At 38.2% G+C, this 26662-nt stretch overlaps 1 protein-coding gene across 1 annotated transcript; it reads right to left on the bottom strand.

Moving 5' to 3' along the window:
* Positions 1-15999: 15999 nt before the first annotated feature.
* On the bottom strand, positions 16000-25755 carry LOC103515193. The gene is made up of 3 exons (XM_008480118.2): positions 24747-25755; positions 17260-18532; positions 16000-17040 (listed from the first exon to the last, which is right to left on the bottom strand). Exons 1-3 carry the CDS (start codon positions 25638-25640, stop codon positions 16052-16054), a joined length of 3156 nt encoding a protein of 1051 aa, XP_008478340.2. The 5' UTR covers positions 25641-25755; the 3' UTR covers positions 16000-16051.
* Positions 25756-26662: the final 907 nt, after the last annotated feature.

The raw sequence follows: 26662 nt of genomic DNA, 5'->3' as shown, positions 1-26662 counted from the left end.
TGGACGAATACATTCAGGTGCTAAAAATTCGGAACAGATTTACTTTGGATCTTTTTCAATATTGAAAATATTTCCATCGAAAACAGATCCAACTAGAAAACCAAAGAAGACAACATGGGATTTAGGCTGGTAAATTATCCTGAAGATAATTATATTGTTCGTTCTCGGAACGGCTAGATTTCTCCTATCCTGTCTTTCTTTTATCTCTTCGATTTCGGGACCATTAAGACCTTAGCAGTTACAGTCCCCTCTGTCAAACTTCTTAAAAAATAAAAAGATAAATTGCCCCAATTTTTTTTTCACTCAAGTGTAGGATACCTAATTTGAAAAAGGGGGGAAAAAATCAGACAACGTTAAAATTGGAAATATGAGTGTTTTAAACCATCATAAATAAATGTTAAATAAATAAAATGTTAAAACAAGCTCAGGCCATTGAGATTAGTTCTAGCCAATCAGGTTGCTACTTGGTAATGTTTGATATTAGCATAAATATTTACATTCCATTACTTGGAGTAGGTACCTACGTAACCTAGGTAGGTAGGTATAAGATAAATATTTTATCTATGTATGTAGGTACCTGTCTGGCTGGGGGACGTAAAACAAGGAGTAGACCAGCTTAGTCTGGCTGGGGCACTCTAAACCGGGAGGATACCAGCCTGAAATTTCCCTTGCTAAAGAAATAGCAAAGGTGCGAAGGGCATCCACTCGTAAAAGTTTTGTAGCCAAAACCAAATGTCAGCCCAAAGCAATCACCATAGTTAGGGCTGATTGAGAGACTGACGAAAAACACCGACCAACTGACCAACATTCACATGACTCCTGATGTCCATATTGATCAGAAAGATGATCAGAATCCAGATGGGATTATGATCATTATGATAATTGAATCTGATCGGATCAAATCAGACAGTCTGAATTGATTCTTATGACGAGGACAATGGTAACAGCATTATACACCTTGTTAGAAGCGGTCCTCTAACAGGGGCGATTTGAGGGAGTTTTTTTCAAGAGGTTTGATAGAAGGAACTGTAACTGCTGAGGTCTTATTGTCCCGAAATCGAAGAGAAAAGGACAGAATAGGAGAAATCCAGCCGTTCCGAGAACGAACCTTATACGTTCAGTATGAAATCCGAACCGGGCGGGAATCGAACCAGAGACCTAGTGCTACCTTTAAAGCTAACTAGGCTGGCTCCGACCACTTTAGAATCCCTACGACCCCGGTTGAGGTGGCAAAACTCCTTGATCTTAGAAGTTGAAGATTGATTGGCTCTGTGCTTGAGGATAAAATCCGCCCCGGCCGGGAATCGAACCCGCGGCCTAGCGCTTACAAGGCAGACGCACTACCAACTAAGCTAACTAGGCTGGTCAGAAAATCTTATCGTTGAACTAAATCAGTATAATATCACTAATTTAGTTCAAAGATATACGTTTTACGTACCACATTATTAGCAACTCGAAGCAGTGATGTCCACGCATAGTCAACTTCGGTGAACCTATGTTGTCGAGGCAGTGTGGACGGTTTCAGTTGACATCGATCGACGGCCGTCGACAAGATGTCGACACAGCTTAAAAAAAAGACAACTCAATCTTGCCACGTGCCTCACACACTCCAGGTGCCCAATTCTTGCCCTTCAGAAACCAGACTCCTTTTTGGTTCTAAACTGGTGGTTTCCAATATCCAACGTTGAATACAGCTATCACAGATATTACTAAGGTCCAGTTTCAATATCCAACGTTGTGAATACAGCTATCACAGATATTACTAAGGTCCATGGTAGGGACGTTCAAAATAGCTATAATATCACACATAATATATTATTATCAGTAAGAAAAATATAGTAGGTCTCAAATACAAGGGTGTAGAAGGCACCCAATATGTTGGAAGACTAATTAAATGTTACTCCTCTTAATAGCACCGCCATCATCACTCCTACCAGATGTGCTCCTAAAACACTTTCTGAGATAAATAAAAGAACTAGAATCTAGATGGAATAAAAGAAGAACTAGACCTCCATAAAAACTGAGCACACGTTAATTAGATTAGAGGCGTAAACCAATGGCAAAGAGATCCCGAAAAGGTATGCGCCAGATGTAGGAATTTCAGAACTATTTCCATCATTTCGCTGTTCTAATTCATAAATAAATTATCTTCTTTTTCGGTTTTGTTCCTTTTTTTCTATTTTGTTTTAATTCATATTATTTTTTCAACACCTCGGCCGGGTGTGGGCAGTTCGCTGTTTCGTCACGTTTTATTTCCGTGTTGAAATATCTATTGTAGACAAGAAGACAAGTCATTATGTTCATCATCAGTATCATGGGGTTTTACCAGAGGCTCATTCTGAACACCTCTGTGCTTGGAGTTCAGGGTGCACTCAGCCTCGTGAGAGTCGTGAGGACAGTTGAGAAGCTACTTTCATCGAGTAGCGACCAGTAGCGGCATTATTAGTGTAAAAAGATTGATAATGAATGAGGAAAAAGAAGGCACTTATAGTAAAGCTGTGATACTGACAAAAGTTGTGAAGAAGCTCCCTGACTCACCACAAATAATTCATGATTATTTGATGATAAAACATAGTAAAATTTCAAAGAAAGAAGAAATAAATAAATGGTACTGTCCCTCCAATAACCATACCTGAAGGACTAGCTTGTCACAGAGATGATCTGTGGAAGATTAGACCACCCAACTGTGATTCTGATCATGGTCAATACAGCGTGACAAAATGAGACACCTGATGTTGAAATTAGAACATCTAAACCAAATACGAACGAGTATGTACCAAATATTGGAAAATAAAAACCAAATAAGTCCCTATACATACAGATGTGTGTACCAGGAACCAGACATTAGTACTCGTACAACCTACTACTAGTATATACACCAAATACCAAATATTAGAAAATCTAAACCAAATACGTATGTAGGTAGTTTTCCTTACACCAAATAGTATATTATAATAATAATAATAGTGCTTATTTATACTGCTCGCATAGGACTGAAAAATCCCTTTACTCCAGCAGTAGGCTACTACTATTATTGTGGTCAAATTCTCAAATTATATTGATGATAAAATTCCATACCTCGGCTGGGATTGAACCCACGCCCTCCTGTTTACCAGGCGAGCGCCTTGACCGCTACGCCCACCGAGGCAGGTGGTTAGAAAAACTATTTAGCCGCGTCACAGACTAGTTCTTTTTTTTTAAGAGGTTTGACAGAGGGAACTGTAACTGCTATGGTCTTATCGTCCCGAAATCGAAGAGAGAAGGAAGACAGGATAGGAGAAAGCCAGCCGTTCCGAGAACGAACATTATCCCATCAGGATAAAATCCGCCCCGGGCGGGAATCGAACCCGCGGCCTAGCGCTTACGAGGCAGACGCACTACCAACTAAGCTAACTAGGCTGGCTAGCAGTAGGCTACTACTATTATTGTGGTCAAACTCTCAAATTATATTGATGATAAAATTCCATACCTCGGCTGGGATTGAACCCACGCCCTCCTGTTTACCAGGCGAGCGCCTTGACCGCTACGCCCACCGAGGCAGGTGGTTAGAAAAACTATTTAGCCGCGTCACAGACTAGTTCTTTTTTTTTAAGAGGTTTGACAGAGGGAACTGTAACTGCTAGGGTCTTATCGTCCCGAAATCGAAGAGAGAAGGAAGACAGGATAGGAGAAAACCAGTCGTTCCGAGAACAAACATTATCCCATCAGGATAAAATCCGCCCCGGGCGGGAATCGAACCCGCGGCCTAGCGCTTACAAGGCAGACGCACTACCAACTAAGCGAACTAGGCTGGCACACAGACTAGTTCAGTTTAAACGATTGTGAGTTGTGACGATTTGTTAACCTCCGAAACAGCAAGAACCCGAAATCCGATTTAGACGGTTCACCGATTGAGAAATCGGCCGTCCATCATTCGATTTACAAGTGGAAGTGACAGAAACAAAATGTTCCTCAGGGAAAGAAAAAAAAAAATATTAATAAATAAGTAACAATTCCGGAGATCCGTTCCAATGATAAATGTAGCTGGATCGTGTTTTTTTTTTTTTTCTTTTTTTTCTTCTTCTTCTTCTTCTTTTTCATTGTTTCCGAGGAATTGCTCTATTTCTGAACAACTTCCCAGAAATGTAGAGAGCCCCCTTCTTTCCACTCGGAATCATTAGAATGACAAATGATGATTCTCTTCCATTCTTTCTCTGTCTTCCTTCCATGTTTTTTTATGTTTCTTTTTCTTCTTTTTCTTCTTCTTCTTCTCCTTCATCTTTATGTTTCTTCCTCTTTTCAGGTGATAGTCCCACCACAGTACATGCCATTAATATTTATGGGCATTAGAGTGAACTTTTGAGTTGTATGGCCGCCATACACGCCATACATACACATACACGCTACGCCACTGGAGCCCCCTCTCTCTTCTCTCTCTCTCTCTCACTCAGTTGGAGGAGAATTTCCCTAGGTTGAGGACCACCCGTGGGTTTTGTGTTTCCAAATTGGTAACGGATAACAGAACGGCGACATACAAGAGATAGGATGAATTCGGCGGCCCTAGAATAAACGAAAAACTATGGCCCTAGAATGGCCTAGGAAAGGGAAGAAAAACTCACTTTTTGTACTCTTTTTATCCACAAGAATTACTCGTAATATGAAATTTGGTGACTAATCAGACTGCTTAATCAGAGAATTAAACTGCCAGTCTAGGTAGCCATTTCTTTAAATTTGATTTTTTTATCATGTTATTATTTTAGAGAAGAAATTTTCAGTTTTGTTTTTAGACATCCTGCTGATATCAACGTATACAGTAGAACCTCGATTATTTCAACCTCCATTATATCAACTCTCTATTATTTCAACTCCAATTATGGGGATTTTTCCCTATATTTCAAGGAAATCCTACTTTATCAGATCTAGGTAGCTTGGTTGGTAGCGCTTTTGCCTTGTAAGCTCTAGACCACGGGTTCGATTCCCGCCCGGGGCGAATCTATCCTAAATAAATAAGGTTCGCTCTTGGAACGGCTAGCTCGGAAGTCTCGGAATCTCAGAACATATCCTCTCTCCTTCTCTCTTCGATTTTGGGACAGTAAAACCTTAGCATTTATAGTTCCCTCTATCAAACCTCTAAAGAAGAAGAAGAAGAAATGTAATGGCCACTAGGGCACCCCAAACTGTCCCCAGTCCTGGGCCGCCCCTCATAATTCAATTAAATTAAACCCGTATCTAATCACAATCAACAACATTCGATGTATCAGATGTATTTCGAATTCCATTTCCACTCATAATTCCAATTCCCTGTCATTTCCTTCATCTCTGGTAATTCCTGTTGATTAGGACTAATCTTGTTTTTTTCAAATAACATCCACTTTCTAATAGGGTTACCTCAAGGGGGTGTTTTTGGCCCCTGTATTTCGAATTCCATTTCCACTCATAATTCCAATTCCCTGTCATTTCCTTCATCTCTGGTAATTCCTGTTGATTAGGACTAATCTTCTTTTTTCAAATAACATCCACTTTCTAACAGGGTTACCTCAAGGGGGTGTTTTTGGGGCCCCCCAATGTTTTGTTGGCTTCTTTCGCTTAATAAAGTATGCAGTATTAACTGTTGAGCTAAAGGGACTGCATGTCCTTATTCGAGATACCTATGTAGTGTAAAAAAAAGAAGAAGGTGCGGGTACTTAGTATACCTATGTATTATACTAGTATACTAGAGATAGTAGCCAAAGGGTGGAGATTTCTCCTGAATTGGTCTGGAGAACCTGGTTTCCAATGTCCAAAGGATAGGGAACCAGGCTGGATTAGAGTCACAGTCCTGTTACGCACGACCTTGCAACTTGCAATAGCTTCAGGTTTGATGATTTTTTTTGTACCTACCTACTTTTTATTGTTGGACGCTGCTTTGTGAATCAACTTTTCTTGCCAAGATGATGGGTTCATGGTTTAAAGCTCACGAATTTCTTTCACTTTAATGTAAAAGTGAAGTAGATTTTGTTTCTATTTCCTACAATGTTGATTTGGAGTTTCATAAAGTTACTGAGTCTTGTATCATATTGATGAGATTCATAAGTTCCTCATAATTTACGATAAGTTAGTTTCCCCAAACTTTTCAACGCTGCATTGTTCAAACCAGATTGTATATCAACCTTTCATTTCTCATTGTTTTCACACATCCTTTCATACGTGGAACGTTCTTTATAATATATGTATCTATGTATGTGATTCTTCAAGTACAGTTTTCTCTAATTAATGATATTCATGGAGTACACTCCAGAGCGAAAAATTCGGGATGGTTTGGACTAGGTCGTTGGTTTGAAAAGGTTTGTTCTCGGAACGGTTGGCTTTCTCCTATCCTATCTTCCTTTTCTCTTCGCTTTCGGGACGATAAGACAGTTCAGGCAGTTACAGTTCTCTCTATCAAACTCTTGAAAAAAAAAGTACTCGGCATTTCTTTTTAAAATAGACTCCTTAAATACTAAGGAAGTTCAATGCTCCTTGGATGGGATCTAAGGCCGATTTTTTCAGTTTATTTTTGACATTGAAGATGTTCTAAAGTTGACTTTGGAACATTGATATTTTCCGTATGGATATATGTAGGTACCTATTTTCCGCATAACAATATTGATTCCCGAATTGTTCGCACATAAGTGTATCACCTCATCAGGGAACACCAAGTTATTTATGGCGCCTTTCATACGTGGAACGTTCTTTATAATATATGTATCTATGTATGTGATTCTTCAAGTACAGTTTTCTCTAATTAATGATATTCATGAGTACACTCCAGAGCGAAAAATTCGGGATAGTTCGGACTAGGTCGTTGGTTTGACAAGGTTTGTTCTCGGAACGGTTGGCTTTCTCCTATCCTGTCTTCCTTTTCTCTTCGCTTTCGGGACGATACGACCTTGGCAGTTACAGTTCTCTCTATCAAACTCTTGAAAAAAAAAAGTACTCGGCATTTCTTTTTAAAACAGACTCCTTAAATACTAAGGAAGTTCAATGCTCCTTGGATGGGATCTAAGGCCGATTTTTTCAGTTTATTTTTGACTTTGAAGATGTTCTAAAGTTGACTTTGGAACATTGATATTTCCCGTATGGATATAGGTAGGTACCTATTTTCCGCATAACAATATTGATTCCCGAATTGTTCGCACATGAGTGTATCACCTCATCAGGGAACACCAAGTTATTTATGGCCCTGCATTGAAATTTTTTAATATCTAATAATTACTATCGAAAAAAGTATTACACACTGTTTTAATAAGTGTTTAATGGTGTATTGTTTAACGTTTGTTCATTACTCCACGCATGGGGTCCTTTGTGTTTTCCATCTTCGTAAGATGGTATTGTTGAAGATGAATATGGTGATGATGTTTTTGAATAACAATACCACATTGTTCGGCGTCATCTTCCTTTTTATATAGGTTAATTAAAGTGAGGATGGGGCGCGCAACTTAGAACCAATAAATCTATTCTGTTTGGAAGAGAATACGGAGTGATATTTTGAAATATGACAATAGAGCGAACGTCACTGGATGTTTTCTTCTTGAAGAACCAAAGACGGAATACCGAAGTCCCAATTTGTCGTTCGGCATAAGAGTAATAACACCTCCACTTTTTTTCTTTTTTTATTGGGGTACATTGGAGGAGCCTGTGCGAGTTTGGCCTTTTCCAGAGTATCATATCAAAGCCATTGGCTCCGCATTTACATCAACAACAACAACATTCGTTGGAAAATCGAAAGTTTTGGACGTGGAAGTACAATTGAATTTCTATATTTGCGCTCAGAAAATCTTTTTTTTTTTTTAAAGAGGTTTGTTCATCTTCCTTTTTATATAGGTTAATTAAAGTGAGGATGGGGCGCGCAACTTAGAACCAATAAATCTATTCTGTTTGGAAGAGAATACCGGAGTGATATTTTGAAATATGACAATAGAGCGGACGTCAGTGATGTTTTCTTCTTGAAGAACCAAAGACGGAATACCGAAGTCCCAATTTGTCGTTCGGCATACGAGTAATAACTCCTCCACTTTTTTTCTTTTTTTATTGGGGTACATTGGAGGAGCCTGTGCGAGTTTGGACTTCTCAGAGTGTCATATCAAAGCCATTGGCTCCGCGTTTACATCAACAACAACAACAACAACAACATTCGTTGGAAAATCGAAAGTTTTGGACGTGGAGGTACAATTGAATTTCTATATTTGCGCTCAGAAAATCTTATCTTTGAACTAAATCAGTATATCACTGATTTAGTTCAAAGATATACGTACCACATTATTATCAACTTGAAGCAGTGATGTCCACGCATAGTCGACTTCGGTGAACCTATGTTGTCGAGGCAGTGTGGACGGTTTCAGTTGACATCAATCGACCATCGACGGCCGTCGACAAGATGTCGCTTAAAAAAAAGACAACTCAATCTTGCCACGTGCCTCCAGGTGCCCAATTCTTGCCCTTCAGAAACCAGACTCCTTTTTGGTTCTAAACTGGTGGTTTCCAATATCCAACATTGAATACAGCAATACAGCTATCACAGATATTACTAAGGTCCATGGTAGGGACGTTCAAAATAGCTATAATATCACACATAATTTATATTATTATCAGTAAGAAAAATATAGTAGGTCTCAAATACAAGGGTGTAGAAGGCACCCAATATGTTAGAAGACTAATTAATTGTTACTCCTCTTCATAGCACCGCCATCATCACTCCTACCAGATGTGCTCCTAAAACACTTTCTGAGATAAATAAAAGAACTAGATGGAATAAAAGAAGAACTTATAGACCTCCATAAATACTGAGCACACGTTAATTAGATTAGAGGCGTAAACCAATGGCAAAGAGATCCCGAAAAGGTATGCGCCAGATGTAGGAATTTCAGAACTATTTCTATCATTTCGCTGTTCTAATTCATAAATAAATTATCTTCTTTTTCGGTTTTGTTCCTTTTTTTTCTATTTTGTTTTAATTCATATTATTTTTTCATATTATTTTTTCAACACCTCGGCCGGGTGTGGGCAGTTCGCTGTTTCATCACGTTTTATTTCCATGTTGAAATATCTATTGTAGACAAGTCATTATGTTCATCATCAGTATCATGGAGTTTTACCAGAGGCTCGTTCTGAACACTTTTCACACCTCGTGCTGAAAAAAGGGTCGTACCTACAGGGTTGTCAATTTTTATACTTTGCCAGAATTACGTGACGTCAGAACATTATTTCTTCTGGGAATACCTATTGGAGGGGCTCAGCCTCCACCCTTGAAACATCTGACCGAATGGCTGAATCTTAACAGAAAATTGTGATAACCATTTACACAAAGGGAAGGTGCATACAGTAATGGCTGAATTACGGTTGAGAAACAACCCCTAGGAACCAGTAAGGGTTAAATGGAAAAGCTGTAGACAGTGAAGCATTTGAAATAAATTCGAATTATGAAAAAAAAAAAATACCTATATAGGTATATATATCTTCCGTGTTTTGTATGTTGGGTGGGCAAATTGTGACAATCGCGTCCTTGGAACATATCGGTATATCATACTAAATTTCATCGCTTTACGACAAACCGTTCTTGAGATATTTTGTTCACATCCCAACCTATGGTCTGTACGTAACGTACGTAACGTACAGACCATGGGCTAAAAACCATTTTTTTGGAATCAGGGGATCCCAAAACGGATATTTCCACCCATTTCCCGATTTTGAAAATTTGGACCGGTTGCAATACTTTCTCATTACCTTGTATAGGTTCCCTATACGTAAGGGTAATAGAAAGTAGAAAAATCTTGGAAAATTATTTCGATTCTTCTCAATCTCAAGATTGTATCTACATCCGATTTTCAGTATTATTTCAGTGTGAAACAGTTCACACTGTGAACTGTGATACTGTGAACTTAGCGTAGAAGAAAAGCCCCCTTGTTTCCTGGAATAGCCCCCCTTATTTCCTGGAGTTTCAATGAACCTTGCATTTCAGTGTGAAACAGTTCACACTGTGAACTGTGATACTGTGAACTTAGCGTAGAAGAAAAGCCCCCTTGTTTCCTGGAATAGCCCCCTTATTTCCTGGAGTTTCAATGAACCTTGCGCTGCTTCCGATTCAAGAACAGCACGACGGAAGTGGGAGTGATGACTTTTCAACTTCTTCAATTGTGCGAGATTTTTCTTTATTTTATTGTTATTATTTATTTTTATTTTTTACTGGGAATTGCACCAGTCTGCAGTTATAATGTGTTATTTATTATGCTTTATTGTAGTTATTATACCTACGTATAGTAATTATGATTACAATATTGATTGCAGTTATGCAGTTGTAATATTTCGTCGCATTTGTAGGAAATTTTCCCACGGAACTTTCTTATGTAACCTATGTACTCGTAGTATTGTGGTATGTGGTTCGCGGCCCTTTAATTATCAAATGGATGATTCAAATGGGAGACAATTCTACAAAAGCGACACCAACTTTATCATCACCACCAACACCCTCAAAGTAAAGAACACCCTCAAAAGAAAAGTGCACCAGGAACTTCATCAAAAGCTTGAGGAGAATCCATTATTTCGTCAGGTAGAACAAGAAAAACATGAATGTTATTAATTCCATTATAATTTCATTCCCGAATGTTTTGTTTCCTATTGTTCCATTTCTCTTTTCTTTCCACTCGGAATCATTAGAATGACAAATGATGATTCTCTTCCATTCTTTCTCTGTCTTCCTTCCATGTTTTTTTATGTTTCTTCTTCTCCCTCTTCTTCTTCTTCTCTTTCATCTTTATGTTTCTTCCTCTTTTCAGGTGAGTGATAGTACGTTTTCTGAGCTTTGATTCCATTCTGTTCGTGTTGTAATGTTTTGAGTTGATCAGCGGCGATAGCAGTTATTAGCACTTTGAATGCACCAGTTCACTGGATCACTGAAGGCAGTGTTGCTTGTGGTTGGTATCCGAATGGGTGACCCATGTGGGCTGTTAATCGCGTGCTGGCTTTTCCCTGCCCCACTTGGGCTGCGTGAGGTTGATGGTAGCTTGTCCTCGAATGGAGGGTAAAATCCTCGTCACTAAAGATATCAGAGAACCAGCCTAGTTAGCTTGGTGGGTATCGCCTCTGCCCTGTAAGAGCTGGGTCACGAGTTTGACTCCCATCCGGGACGAAATTTATCCTTAACAGATAAGGTTCGTTCTCGGAACGGATTACTTTCTCCTATCCTGTCCTCCTTTTCGATTTGGGACTCAGCGGCGATAGCAGTTATTAGCACTTTGAATGCACCAGTTCACTGGATCACTGAAGGCAGTGTTGCTTGTGGTTGGTATCCGAATGAGTGATCCATCTGGGCAGTTAATCGCGTGCTGGCTTTTCCCTGCCCCACTTGGGCTGTGTGAGGTTGATGGTAGCTTGTCCTCGAATGGAGGGTCAAATCCTCGTCACTAAAGATCTCAGAGAACCAGCCTAGTTAGCTTGGTGGGTATCGCCTCTGCCCTGTAAGAGCTGGGTCACGAGTTTGATTCCCATCCGGGACGAAATTTATCCTTAACAGATAAGGTTCGTTCTCGGAACGGATTACTTTCTCCTACCCTGTTCTCCTCTTCGATTTGGGACTCTAATCGCTATTACAATTCTCTATTAAAGTTCTGGTCGAGCAAAGTGTCTATCAAACTTCTTCAAAAAATCTGGTAGAGCAAAGTGCTATGCCACTCGAATTTCCATTTCATAATTTAATTTAATCATTTTTTTTTTATAAATTATTATCGAATAAATAATAATTCTATTTCTAGTTTTATTGCTATCGATAGACGTAACATCATTCATCGTCGTAATAGTCATTTAATAGATCTAGACATTATAGATACTAACATCAATAATATGAACATCAATAATATTATGATTATGACCATCAGTAAAATGGACATCAATGATGTAAAAGAAGATGATGTTGGGAAGAGGTCCTTAGAGTTCAAACGGTCATCTAAGTCGAATAAGACCAAAAGGCGTTTTTCTCAAAGGGAACGAAAGAGGTACATACATATTAGTTTTCAACTATCAAAAATGGCACCTCGGATGAACCTCATACGGAACTTTCTTATGTAACCTATGTACTCGTAGTATTGTGGTATGTGGTTCGCGGCCCTTTAGAACTTTTTTTTACTTTCCTTATCCCATAGGAAGGAAAGTAATGTAATTGGGTCAAATTTTCGATAACAATATCTCGGGAACGGTATGAGCTAAAGACTTGAAATTTGGTATGTAGTTCACAAATGTGACAAGGATGCAACACAAAACGTTTGGTTAAAATAGGTGCTGCGGTTGGCGGTATTTTGACCGCTTTTTGGCAAGTTTCGACCGCTTTTTGGCGGTTTTCATATACAATACCGACTAAACGGTTAGAGATATTGTAAAAGTTTGGCTATAAGAACAAGAACACCCAAAATAAGCACCATTCAGTAGGATAAGGAAAGTCGTGTGATGTTCACACCAGATTTTTTTTCTATAAGAGGTTTGATAGAGGAAACTGTAAGAACGGAGGTCTTATCGTCCCTGAATCGAAGAGGGGAAGGGGACAGGATGGCCGAAAGTCAGTCGTTCCGAGAGCGAACCTTATCTGTTGAAGAGAAAGTTCGCCCCGGGCGGGAATCAAACCCGCGGCCTAGTGCTTACAAGTTAGGCGCGCTAGGTACCCTCCGATCGAACTAAGCTGTCAAAGGCCAATTTTGATGACAAGAAAAGGAAATGGTCTAAGTCTAACCTACTATTGTCTCTCACCTATTTAGTCCTTGTAGGCCCTTTTTCTTACTTTTTCAGTTCACTAAGTTACAAATAATAAACAAAATAATGCAATTAATTTAGGTATTATTTTTTTTTTTTTTTTTTTTTTTTTTTTTTTTTTTTTCTTCTTCTTCAAATGTAGAGGATAAAAGTCTCATTACGGCCATCTCTAAGGACCCTAGCAGTTAGCTATACAGTGACGTGAAACTTTCTCTAGAATTGGTTGGGTGGAAGAGCTCCTCCAGGAGAACCCTGATGCCACTTAAAAGAAAGTCATAAAAAAGTACCAATAAGAAGCCTCATATTTAATTTAATTCAATTCAAAGCAGCTCAATAAAAAATAAGTAATTCTACAAAGAATCGTTCAGTTCTTCTTCTTATCCTTCTTTCTTCCTTTTCTTCTTCGTCTGCCATAGATCGTAGACATACAAATTGTTATTTATATAGAGAGAGAGAGAGAGAGAGAGAGAGAGAGAGAGAGAGAGAGAGAGAGAGAGGAAAAAAAGAAACATCTATTAAAGTTACAAGAAATTATGATATTAATAAACAATTCCTCTGGTTTATACCTAAGTGAACTCGGCCATTTTGTTCTCTAGGAAAAAAAAACTTCTCCTTCTAATATGTACGAGCTTTACTAGACTACTATTAGGCTAGACTAGAATTTAAAATACTGGTATACGATACGATGTAGAGAGGGCAGGTAGAATTCTATACTGTCTACCGTAGATTCCACCAGGTACGTACAATACGGACATAGTATACATACTACATATTCGTACTTTCGTGACTTTAGCTACGTACATACTACATAGTAGGTACAAAAGTACTAGTTTTCTGGTAAAAGTAGTTACCTACCAATTTTATAATATGCTCCATACAAAATATCTCAAATTGGAAATGGTTCCAAATTTTCTTTTTACTTTCTTAATTGTAGGACGCCTCACAAAATTCGGGGCCCACCTGTGTGCTCCAAATATGGGGAGTACTCTAAATTTTCTTGCCTAATATTGCCCTCCAAATTTGGTACGAAAGTACTAGTTTTCTGGTAAAAGTAGTTACCTACCAATTTTATAATATGCTCCATACAAAATATCTCAAATTGGAAATGGTACCAAATTTTCTTTTTACTTTCTTAATTGTGGGACGCCCCACAAAATTCGACCTGTGTGCTCCAAATGTGGGGAGTACTCTAAATTTTCTTCCCTAACTTGCCCTCCAAATTCGGGGAGTAAGGAGTAACTTGAAAGCTCCCGGAAGCTTTTCGGGATGGGTGAGTGTGTGAGGATTTTTCGTTCTACCTAACCTAACCATTATATTTTAATTAATCTGAACGTTTTCTTCCTTCTGCTTGTGTTTTCTTATGGAACTTTTTTTTTTCTTCTTTTTTTGAGAACCATGCTGAGCTCAAAATTAAAATTGAGTATACTATAAAGTTGAAGTTTTTGACGTCCGTGTTGGAAAATATTGGACGGATTTTACAAAAACTCGTGTAGGTACATACCTATATTAATTTGTGAAATAAATTACTATTTATGAATCCAGGCTACAAAATAATTAAAAAACTACATAGGAAGTAGGGAAAATGCTATGTGCTATCCCTCTGACAGATCTCTATCGATATCATTATTGAATTATCTCCAATACACATCACGTGTCCACGGTTAATAATCTCCCCTTCATCATGAATAGGACGATAATCAACATAAACAAAAACTCCTTCCCGAAATCCTTCTCCCAAAATGAGTTATATTATGTATTTATTTATTTAGACATGCAGTAGAACCTCGATAAAGAGTTTTAGGATTTTTCCGAATTCCAAAGGGTTCTCGAGTTTTCAGGGGTGGCAAATTTTTATTTAAACACCCTGTATAAATACACACCGGGATAATGGTATGTAATCAAGGCGATATTGTCAAAACGAGGAAACGTGTGCCCAATCAAGATGGCATTTGAGCGGAAACAAACTTATAACGAAGTCCTCGTGAGAGAGGCGATATTGTCAAAACGAGGAAACGTGTGCCCAATCAAGATGGCATTTGAGCGGAAACAAACTTATAACGAAGTCCTCGTGAGAGAGTTAATAATACGAGTAACTTTGACGATAACTGCCCCTGATACCACTTGTCGAATGAAAAAACAAACAAGAATTGAGGAGCTGGGTGCAAAAAGGGAAATACCTAAATACCGAATTATTGCAATCCTGTGCTCAGCACTTGCTCGACTGCAAAGGACATCCTTATATTTGTTCATAAATACGGGTGTAAGTCTTTCGCTATTACAATTCTCTATTAAACTTCTTTAAAAAAATCTGGTCGACCAAAGTGTCCATCAAAGTGTCCATCAAACTAGAGAAATCAAAAAATCTGGTAGAGCAAAGTGCTATGCTGCTCGAATTTCCATTTCATAATTTAATTTAATCAATTTTTTATAAATTATTATCGAATAAATAATAATTCTATTTCTATTTTTATTGCTATCGATCGACGTAACATCATTCATCGTCGTAATAGTAATATAATAGACCTAGATACCTACCAACATCAATAATATCATGAACATCAGTGACATGAACATCAATGATATGAATTTCTAGAAGATGATGTTCTGGAAGTAATGGATTCTAGAACATGATGTTGGAAAGAGGTCTCCAGAGTTCAAAGGGTCATCTAAGTTACTTTTAAAGTTTTAAAGAACATGATGAAACTGATGTTCGAGGAAACCGTGCGACTAAGACTTTTGATGAAAAATTGAAAACTTTAAAGTTAAATATCTCAGTTTGCTGATTTTCATTTATTGCCCTTTTTGCACCCAGCTCCTCAATTAAAAGTAGGGAGAAAAGACAGGCTTTACTTGGGGTTTTTCTTAACTCCAAACACAAAAAGCCCACTCCGAGGCTTAGGTGTAGGGGCAAACAGCCCTAAATGATGGGTTACGCTACTACGAATCTGGGTTTTTAGAAAGAGGGAAATCCAACTGCTGAGGTCTTATCGTCCCGAAAGTGAAGGAAGACAGGATAGAAGAAAGCCAGCCGTTCCGAGAACGAACCTAGTCTTTCGGGATAAAGTTCGCCCCGGGGAGGAATCGAACCCACGACCTAGCGCTTACAAGGCTTATCTTAAGTCTTTAAAGTTAAAGAAACCCGAACCAAAACTGTTTTGTCATGACACTCGTAGGTAAAAATCAATCTATTAGTTATTAGTACATACAAATTGGTTCAATTTCCTTGCTTTCCGAATTTTGTGGTATGAAAATAAGGTAGGTATATGATCTAATTAACAATCAGATTTCTTTATTACCCCCCAGGAAAGTCTGTCCAATGTTAACAACAAAAACACCTACGAACGATCATGTCGCAAACGCCAAATCGATACAGACAGATACAAAGTGTGACTATGAGCACGATTATTAACAATGCCAAACCAGCTAGTCCAGCATAGACAGTGTCAGATTCATCCAAATCTATTCGAATATTGAGGAGTTTCTCAGGTTTGGTCCCGTTTCCACTTAAAGTGTTTCTTTTAAAGCTTCTATCCGTGTTTGGTTCTTTGAGAATGTTTTCTATTTCTGCATTTGTCGTGCCAGTCTCAACGTTAGTTCTAGCTTTCGTCATATAGTTTTGTATGATGTCTTCTAATTTGTCTACATCCTGCTCACTATTGAGAAGCGAGCTCAGTTTGTCGAGCAGTGCTTGGTCGATTGTCTCGTCCTTGTTGTCAATATCAATGTCCGCAAGTACTTCATCTTGAGGGGCGTTGAAGTAGTTCATACTGGATAGCAAATCTTCAAAGTTGACTCCTTGTTCTTGGCTGAGTTTGAAGAATGCCTCCAGAACAGCGTTTGTGTCGTTCAAGCCTTGTTTTTCCAATTCGTTGACTAGCGCTTGGATGTCTTCGTTGGACATATCGTCGTAAAAACTAGTCTCATTTTTTTCTAAACCTGGTGAATCAAATATTTCTTCGTTTTCATCTTTTGGAGACGTCCCCAAAAAGTTTGAATCTCTTCCACAATCCTCTCGATTTTCATCAGCCACCTCAGTGTTTAGATCCTTGTTCGAAACTAAGGCTTCTTTAGGATATGTAACTAAAGCTTCTTTAGGATATATCCTCAAAAGGTTTGTATCTCTTTCAAGTCCTTCATAATCTGCTTCATTTGCATTAGTCACCTCAGTTTGTACATCCATGTTCAAAACTGAAGCCGTGTCTTGAAATGTGTCATCAGCACCTTTGGATTCTGGGACATTCTTCCAAAACTGTTTTATGTCTTCACGATCACCTATCGCATTTTCACTTTTCTCTTCCGTAGCACTTGGAATAGCGTCCCCCCCCCTTTTTTTTTTTTTTTTTTTTTTTTTTTTTTTTTCATTAAAACAACCACGAATTTCCTATCCTGGATGATGGGGTAATAATATATTAACGCTACCCTTACTTCCTCTTTAGGTTACTCTGGAGGTAGTTTAGTGAACAAGCTGGGTCCGTCCCTCCGGGAATTTTTTAGCCCGTAGTTTATTCGATCGTGAAGTAAATCAAGGAATAGCGTTTGATTCTAAACCGTTAACTTCATCAAGCGGTTCGTTGGACATATCGTCGTAAAAACTAGTCTCATTTCTTTCTAAACTTGGTGAATCAAATATTTCTTCGTTTTCTTCTTTTGGAGACGTGCCCAAAAAGTTTGAATCTCTTCCACAATCCTCTCGATTTTCATCAGCCACCTCAGTGTTTAGATCCTTGTTCGAAACTAAGGCTTCTTTAGGATATGTAACTAAAGCTTCTTTAGGATATATCCCCAAAAGGTTTGTATCTCGTTCAAGTCCTTCATAATCTGCTTCATTTGCATTAGTCACCTCAGTTTGTACATTTATGTTCAAAACTGAAGCCGTGTCTTGAAATGTGTCATCAGCACCTTTGGATTCTGGGACATTCTTCCAAAACTGTTTTATGTCTTCACGATCACCTATCGCATTTTCACTTTTCTCTTCCGTAGCACTTGGAATAGCGTTTGATTCTAAACCGTTAACTTCATCAAGCGGTTCGTTGGACATATCGTCGTAAAAACTAGTCTCATTTCTTTCTAAACTTGGTGAATCAAATATTTCTTCGTTTTCTTCTTTTGGAGACGTGCCCAAAAAGTTTGAATCTCTTCCACAATCCTCTCGATTTTCATCAGCCACTTCAGTGTTTAGATCCTTGTTCGAAACTAAGGCTTCTTTAGGATATGTAACTAAAGCTTCTTTAGGATATATCCCCAAAAGGTTTGTATCTCGTTCAAGTCCTTCATAATCTGCTTCATTTGCATTAGTCACCTCAGTTTGTACATTTATGTTCAAAACTGAAGCCGTGTCTTGAAATGTGTCATCAGCACCTTTGGATTCTGGGACATTCTTCCAAAACTGTTTTATGTCTTCACGATCACCTATCGCATTTTCACTTTTCTCTTCCGTAGCACTTGGAATAGCGTTTGATTCTAAACCGTTAACTTCATCAAGCGGTTCGTTGGACATATCGTCGTAAAAACTAGTCTCATTTCTTTCTAAACCTGGTGAATCAAATATTTCTTCGTTTTCATCTTTTGGAGACGTGCCCAAAAAGTTTGAATCTCTTCCACAATCCTCTCGATTTTCATCAGCCACCTCAGTGTTTAGATCCTTGTTCGAAACTAAGGCTTCTTTAGGATATGTAACTAAAGCTTCTTTAGGATATGTAACTAAAGCTTCTTTAGGATATATCCTCAAAAGGTTTGTATCTCTTTCAAGTCCTTCATAATCTGCTTCATTTGCATTAGTCACCTCAGTTTGTACATCCATGTTCAAAACTCTCTCTCTCTCTCTCTCTCTCTCTCTCTCTCTCTCTCTCTCTCTCTCTCTCTCTCTCTCTCTAGCTCTCTCTCTCTTTTGACTACATACCTTACTGTTTCTTTTTTCGTTGAGATTTCACGCGATTTCATCATAAACATAGTCGTGTAAGTAGAAAGAGACCGAGAGAGAGACAGAGAACGAACGAACAAGGGAGAGAGAGAGAGCGAATGAGGGAGAGAGAGAGAAAAATGAGAAAATTATAGGCTGTCATAATATTCTTACACTCACTTTCAAAGTGCATTACGAGAGAGGGAGAAAGAGAGAGAGAGAGAGGAAGACATCATACAAAACTATATGACGAAAGCTAGAACTAACGTTGAGACTGGCACGACAAATGCAGAAATAGAAAACATTCTCAAAGTACCAAACACGGATAGAAGCTTTAAAAGAAACACTTTAAGTGGAAACGGGACCAAATGAAGACATCATACAAAACTATATGACGAAAGCTAGAACTAACGTTGAGACTGGCACGACAAATGCAGAAATAGAAAACATTCTCAAAGAACCAAACACGGATAGAAGCTTTAAAAGAAACACTTTAAGTGGAAACGGGACCAAACCTGAGAAACTCCTCAATATTCGAATAGATTTGGATGAATCTGACACTGTCTATGCTGGACTAGCTGGTTTGGCATTGTTAATAATCGTGCTCATAGTCACACTTTGTATCTGTCTGTATCGATTTGGCATTTGCGACATGATCGTTCGTAGGTGTTTTTGTTGTTAACATTGGACAGACTTTCCTGGGGGGTAATAAAGAAATCTGATTGTTAATTAGATCATACCTATACCTACCTTATTTTCATACCACAAAATTCGGAAAGCAAGGAAATTGAACCAATTTGTACCTATGTACTAATAACTAATAGATTGATTTTTACCTACGAGTGTCATGAGAAAACAGTTTTGGTTCGGGGTTCTTTAACTTTAAAGACTTAAGATAAGCCTTGTAAGCGCTAGGTCGTGGGTTCGATTCCTCCCCGGGGCGAACTTTATCCCAAAAGACTAGGTTCGTTCTCGGAACGGCTGGCTTTCTTCTATCCTGTCTTCCTTCACTTTCGGGACGATAAGACATCAGCAGTTGGATTTCCCTCTTTCTAACCTCTTTTTAAAAACCCAGATTCGTAGTAGCTTAACCCATCCTTTAGGGCTGTTTGCCCCTACACCTAAGCCTCGGATTGGGCTTTTTGTGTTTGGAGTTAAGCTGAAAACCCCTCAAGTAAAGCCTGTCTTTTCTCCCTACTTTTAATTGAGGAGCTGGGTGCAAAAAGGGCAATAAATGAAAATCAGTAAACTGAGATATTTAACAATAAAGTTTTCAGAGAGAGAGAGAGAGAGAGAGAGAGAGAGAGAGAGAGAGAGAGAGAGAGAGAGAGAGAGAGAGAGAGAGAGAAATTGGGGGTTAGAGAAGGAGAACTTTGACACATCCACTAAAATTGGTGGAGATGCCTTAATCTTTATTGTTAGGTAGGTACTTCTATTCTCTTCTTCTTCTTCTTCTTCTTCTTCTTCTTCTTCTTCGCCTTTTCCCATGTTCAGATGGGGTCGGCGTTTGTCGTCTATTAATAAATATAAATACCTAGGTAACTTTCTTAAAAAATAAAAATAAAAAAAAAATCAAGAGAAACAAACTTGATGAACTTTTTTTTTTAATAAAAACTCTTTTCTTTCCATTTTTTTTTTCCTAAATTGAATATAAAACAAAGATTTTTTTCCTTCTAATTTAGGTGCAACACTGAACAAAAGACTTGTTGTTTCTGCAGAGCAATAATCTGGGTGTACTAATTTAATAAAAATAACACCCAAGGTGAGGAAGAAGGTGAAAAAGAAGAAGAAGAAGAAGAAGAAGAAGAAGAAGAAGAAGAAGAAGAAGAAGAAGAAGAAGAGAAAAGGTGTTTTTTTTTACATTGTACTTTTTTATTTAAAGATTTTCTTTCTTTTTGTATTTAATGAAAACAAGAAAAAAATTATTATAATAAAGAACAACGAGTAAAAATTAATTAAAATTTACACGATTTTTTTCCTCTTTTTTTTTCTTGTTCAACTTTGTTATTATATTTTTCTTTCTTTTCGAAAAAGAAACTTCTTTTGTCGTAAATTAAGCAACAGATAGCCAGCCTATTTAGCTTATATATTATGTAGGTATAGTCTCCTTTGTAAGAGCTAGGCCGAGGGTTCGATTCCCATCTGGGGTAAGCTTTATCCAAAACAGATAAGGTTCGTTCTCGGAACGGCTGGCTTTCTCCTGTCCTATCCCTCACTCTTTGGTTTTGGGACGGTAAGACGGAAGACCTCAGTTCTCAGTTACAGTTCCCTTCATCCTTGATAACTCACGAACGGTTGATCCAATTTTCATGAAATTTGGTAGGTAAATCTTGCTTTTTGCTTTTTTTTCCCGGATTTTTCAAGTGACTTTTTTTTCTTTACCTACTGTTCTCTAAACTACTAGTGCCTGTGGGCAATCTCTTTTTGACTACTACACAAAGATCTCACGAAGAAAAAGGAAGGAGAAGTATCAGAAGAAAAAAAAAAGAAGAAGAAGAACCAACAAGAAACGTAACAAGATTCTTAAAAGTTTTTAATTTTGAGCTCAGCATGGTTCTCAAAAAAAGAAGAAAAAAAAAAGTTCCATAAGAAAACACAAGCAGAAGGAAGAAAACGTTCAGATTAATTAAAATATAATGGTTAGGTTAGGTAGAACGAAAAATCCTCACACACTCACCCATCCCGAAAAGCTTCCGGGAGCTTTCAAGTTACTCCTTACTCCCCGAATTTGGAGGGCAAGTTAGGGAAGAAAATTTAGAGTACTCCCCACATTTGGAGCACACAGGTGGGCCCCGAATTTTGTGGGGCGTCCCACAATTAAGAAAGTAAAAAGAAAATTTGGTACCATTTCCAATTTGAGATATTTTGTATGGAGCATATTATAAAATTGGTAGGTAACTACTTTTACCAACCGCTTTTTGGTGGGTTTCGACCGCTTTTTGGCGGTTTTCAGCTATATCGACTAAACGGTTAGAGATATTGGAAATGTTACAACAGAACACCCAAATAAGCACCATTCAATAGGAAAAGGAAAGTGGGGTTGTGTTCCCCCCAGATTTTTTTTTTTTTTTTTTTTCTACAAGAGGTTTGATAGAGGAAACTGTAAGAACGGAGGTCTTATCGTCCCTGAATCGATGAGGGGAAGAGGAGAGGATGGCCGAAAGTCAGTCGTTCCGAGAGCGAACCTTATCTATTGAGGAGAAAGTTCGCCCCGGGCGGGAATCAAACCCGCGACCTAGTGCTTACAAGGCAGGAGCGCTACCCTCCGATCGAACTAGGCTGTCAAAGGCCAATTTTGATGACAAGAAAAGGAGATGGTCCTACTGACTATTGTCACTTACCTATTTAGTCCTTGTAGGCCCTTTTTCTTACTTTTTTTCAGTTCACTAAGTTACAAATAATAAACAAAATAATGCAATTAATGTAGGTATTATAGAAAAATTAGTGGATAAATAAAATTAGAGGAGGTGGGGCTAATTTGGAACCCTAGGGAAAACAGGGGGGATGACAGAAGAATTAATGAGTCATCAAGTGGAAACCGCATCACGAATCACGATAAGGAGTACGTTGTGATTGCTATCTGATTATCTTGGCTGCTTCCCCATATTAACAATAGGGGAAGTGTTGTGCTTTGCTGTATGCAGCACTTTGAGAATAAACTCCTCTAAAGAACGTCACCAAGTAACATCCAGGAACAATTTTTACTCAGGTATTCAACCACGATTTTTGGTCACTTTAACAACGAGCTCTGTCCCCTTCAGGTGATATCATGAAGGTTTGTTACTACTGGTAGATATGATGGACCTTTGAGTATACTATAAAGTTGAAGTTTTTGACGTCCGTGTTGGAAAATATTGGACGGATTTTACAAAAACTCGTGTAGGTACATACCTACCTATATTAATTTGTGAAATAAATTACTATTTATGAATCCAGGCTACAAAATAATTAAAAAACTACATAGGAAGTAGGGAAAATGCTATGTGCTATCCCTCTGACAGATCTCTATCGATATCATTATTGAATTATCTCCAATACACATCACGTGTCCACGGTTAATAATCTCCCCTTCATCATGAATAGGACGATAATCAACATAAACAAAAACTCCTTCCCGAAATCCTTCTCCCAAAATGAGTTATATTATGTATTTATTTATTTAGACATGCAGTAGAACCTCGATAAAGAGTTTTAGGATTTTTCCGAATTCCAAAGGGTTCTCGAGTTTTCAGGGGTGGCAAATTTTTATTTAAACACCCTGTATAAATACACACCGGGATAATGGTATGTAATCAAGGCGATATTGTCAAAACGAGGAAACGTGTGCCCAATCAAGATGGCATTTGAGCGGAAACAAACTTATAACGAAGTCCTCGTGAGAGAGTTAATAATACGAGTAACTTTGACGATAACTGCCCCTGATACCACTTGTCGAATGAAAAAACAAACAAGAATTGAGGAGCTGGGTGCAAAAAGGGAAATATGGATTTTTTGCCCTTTTTGCGTAAAACGGTTTTTTTAATAGAACGTGGTGCGCTCTATCTTCCAGTGTTTGAACTGCAGTGATAACTTTTTTTTCGATGAGTTACAGCGTTTTTTGTAAACATACTTTTCAAGGATTTTGATGAAAAATTGAAAACTTTATTGTTAAATATCTCAGTTTACTGATTTTCATTTATTGCCCTTTTTGCACCCAGCTCCTCAATTAAAAGTAGGGAGAAAAGACAGGCTTTACTTGAGGGGTTTTCAGCTTAACTCCAAACACAAAAAGCCCAATCCGAGGCTTAGGTGTAGGGGCAAACAGCCCTAAAGGATGGGTTAAGCTACTACGAATCTGGGTTTTTAAAAAGAGGTTAGAAAGAGGGAAATCCAACTGCTGATGTCTTATCGTCCCGAAAGTGAAGGAAGACTTTTTTAAGAAAGTTACCTAGGTATTTATATTTATTAATAGACGACAAACGCCGACCCCATCTGAACATGGGAAAAGGCGAAGAAGAAGAAGAAGAAGAAGAAGAAGAAGAAGAAGAAGAAGAAGAAGAAGAAGAAGAAGAAGAATAGAAGTACCTACCTAACAATAAAGAATAAGGCATCTCCACCAATTTTAGTGGATGTGCCAAAGTTCTCCTTCTCTACCCCCAATTTTTTTTTCTCTCTCTCTCTCTCTCTCTCTCTCTCTCTCTCTCTCTCGACTACATACTTTACTGTTTCTTTTTTCGTTGAGATTTCACGCGATTTCATCATAAACATAGTCGTGTAAGTAGAAAGAGACCGAGAGAAAGAGAGAGAAAACGAACGAATGAGGGAGAGAGAGAGAGAGAGAGAGAAATGAGAAAATTATAGGCTGTCATAATATTCTTACACTCACTTTCAAAGTGCATTACGAGAGAAGGAGAAAGAGAGCGAAAGAGAGAGAGAGACAGAGATAGAGAGAGAGAGAGACAGAGAAAGAGAGAGAGAGACAGAGATAGGTGTTTGGTTCTTTGAGAATGTTTTCTATTTCTGCATTTGTCGTGCCAGTCTCAACGTTAGTTCTAGCTTTCGTCATATAGTTTTGTATGATGTCTTCTAATTTGTCTACATCCTGCTCACTATTGAGAAGCGAGCTCAGTTTGTCGAGCAGTGCTTGGTCGATTGTCTCGTCCTTGTTGTCAATATCAATGTCCGCAAGTACTTCATCTTGAGGGGCGTTGAAGTAGTTCATACTGGATAGCAAATCTTCAAAGTTGACTCCTTGTTCTTGGCTGAGTTTGAAGAATGCCTCCAGAACAGCGTTTGTGTCGTTCAAGCCTTGTTTTTCCAATTCGTTGACTAGCGCTTGGATGTCTTCGTTGGACATATCGTCGTAAAAACTAGTCTCATTTTTTTCTAAACCTGGTGAATCAAATATTTCTTCGTTTTCATCTTTTGGAGACGTCCCCAAAAAGTTTGAATCTCTTCCACAATCCTCTCGATTTTCATCAGCCACTTCAGTGTTTAGATCCTTGTTCGAAACTAAGGCTTCTTTAGGATATGTAACTAAAGCTTCTTTAGGATATATCCCCAAAAGGTTTGTATCTCGTTCAAGTCCTTCATAATCTGCTTCATTTGCATTAGTCACCTCAGTTTGTACATTTATGTTCAAAACTGAAGCCGTGTCTTGAAATGTGTCATCAGCACCTTTGGATTCTGGGACATTCTTCCAAAACTGTTTTATGTCTTCACGATCACCTATCGCATTTTCACTGTTCTCTTCCGTAGCACTTGGAATAGCGTTTGATTCTAAACCGTTAACTTCATCAAGCGGTGCAAACTCAAACGGATTATCACTCACCGTTTCAGTTTGGTCAGTCGGTGTTTCGGCCGTGGATGTTTCATCAGTAGTTTCCAACACTTTGTGTGTTGTGAAAGCTAAATTATTTCCGTCTAAAACAGATTCCTCCAATGGGGCTTTGCTGTTTTTGACGCTAACCTCTTTTACAGAGGCTTCTTCTATTGTATTGAATTTGGGAATATCTTCCGTTGTGCTGATAATATCATTGTCATTTTGAAAGCTAGAACTTCTAGAGAGAGTTAGATTTGGTGATGTTACAATTTCATGAGAGTGAGAAGTTGAACTTTGAAAAGTCGTACTCCCTACGTCTACATTTGTACCTTGGAAAGTTGTACTTTCTGGAGTTGTATCTTGAAACTTTGCTCTTTCTACAGTTGTATCTTGAAATTTTGAGCTTTCCAAAGTCTTACCGTGAAATGTTGTGCTTTTTAAGGTTGTATTTCGCAAAGTTGTACCTTGAAAAGATATACCCGAATATGTCGATATTTTAGGAGTGTTTCTTGACACTATTGCTGACTGATGTGGACGAAAATTTTTCAAGAGTTTGACATCTCCAGATGTGCTTTGCCGTTCTGTCAACACTATGGGATATCTTGTATGGATTTTCACCAGATTATTCTTCAACAAAGAAGAATTCTTCAGTAAGTAGGAGTTTCCAAAAGAATAACATGCTACAAAGACCAAAAACTTTGCGATCATATCTTGCTACTGCTTTTTCAAGCCATGGGAGCTTTTCAAACGGTCTCAAATCTACTTCATTGCTTTTCTGGGTCATGTAGATTCAAATTTAGGAAATTTTGGATAGCTTACCTATTTTTCGAGGAATTATAATAATAATAATATTAAAAAAAAAACTATCAACACAAAAACTGAGCTGGCCTCAAAAGATTTAAACTTGGACGATTTTCCACACCCCCTTTTTCACCGACATAAGTCCTCGACTCTTTCCATTCCTTTCACCAATGCTCAACAGCCTATTTATACACTTTTGACAACCTCTCCAAGTTTCTCACAAAAGAGTAACCGTTTCCTTTGTCCCGGCCCAAGAGTCTCTCGTGCAGCCCACTTTTTCAACCCACTTTCCAGGCCACTCTACAACTACCAACTACAGCTTTTCATTTTCTACAGCCCCCTCTGCCTCTAAAGCCTACGCTGCCTCGCCAGCCCACTTTACAACTTTTGATTCTCTACAAGCCCCCTCTACTTGTACTACTCCCTCTGCCTCTTTAGCCCACTTTTAGCCCACTTTACTGCCTTTTGAATGCTCCATTTTCCGTCTTATTGAGTGCTCAAGTGTCTAGCAGATTTCTCAATGGACATTTTCACACTATGTTGCTCGCAGCATGTCATCAGCGAATTTGTGCCGTCATTTTGTGTATGGCTCACTTTGAGTTTTACTCCTTTTATTCTCCGTTTTAATTGGATACTTAGCGATATGTTCGATTGAGGAGATGAGTGCGATTAGTCAGAGGATTTTGTGTTTAATTGTACCTAGTTTGTCCTAATTATTTTGCAATAACTGTTGAACGGTTGATTTTAATTAATTTTGGTCGGTAGGTAGGAGCCCTACAACTCGAAAACCAGTACTTACAGACGAGGAAAACGATGGGCGACAAGAGGTATGTACCTAATCATTTTTAAAAGGGGCCAATCTTTGGATTTTTTATTAGTATAAATTGAATTTTATAATATTCATATTGATATTGTTCATAATTTTATAA

This window comes from Diaphorina citri, unplaced genomic scaffold (assembly GCF_000475195.1).
Source record: "Diaphorina citri unplaced genomic scaffold, Diaci psyllid genome assembly version 1.1 scaffold1294, whole genome shotgun sequence".
Taxonomy (NCBI): Eukaryota; Metazoa; Arthropoda; class Insecta; order Hemiptera; family Psyllidae; genus Diaphorina; species Diaphorina citri.
Note: the sequence above shows the minus strand (reverse complement) of the source record. Positions and strands in the feature narration are given on the sequence as shown.

Excerpts from the sequence above, each read along its gene's own strand:
- LOC103515193 (XM_008480118.2), bottom strand. The coding sequence starts at position 25,640 with ATGATCGCAAAGTTTTTGGTCTTTGTAGCATGTTATTCTTTTGGAAAC. Across the intron at positions 18,533-24,746 it reads ACACGGCTTCAGTTTTGAAC|ATGGATGTACAAACTGAGGT; the intron begins ATAAATGTACAA and ends AGAGTTTTGAAC. Across the intron at positions 17,041-17,259 it reads TTTAGAATCAAACGCTATTC|CAAGTGCTACGGAAGAGAAA; the intron begins CTTGATTTACTT and ends GGGACGCTATTC.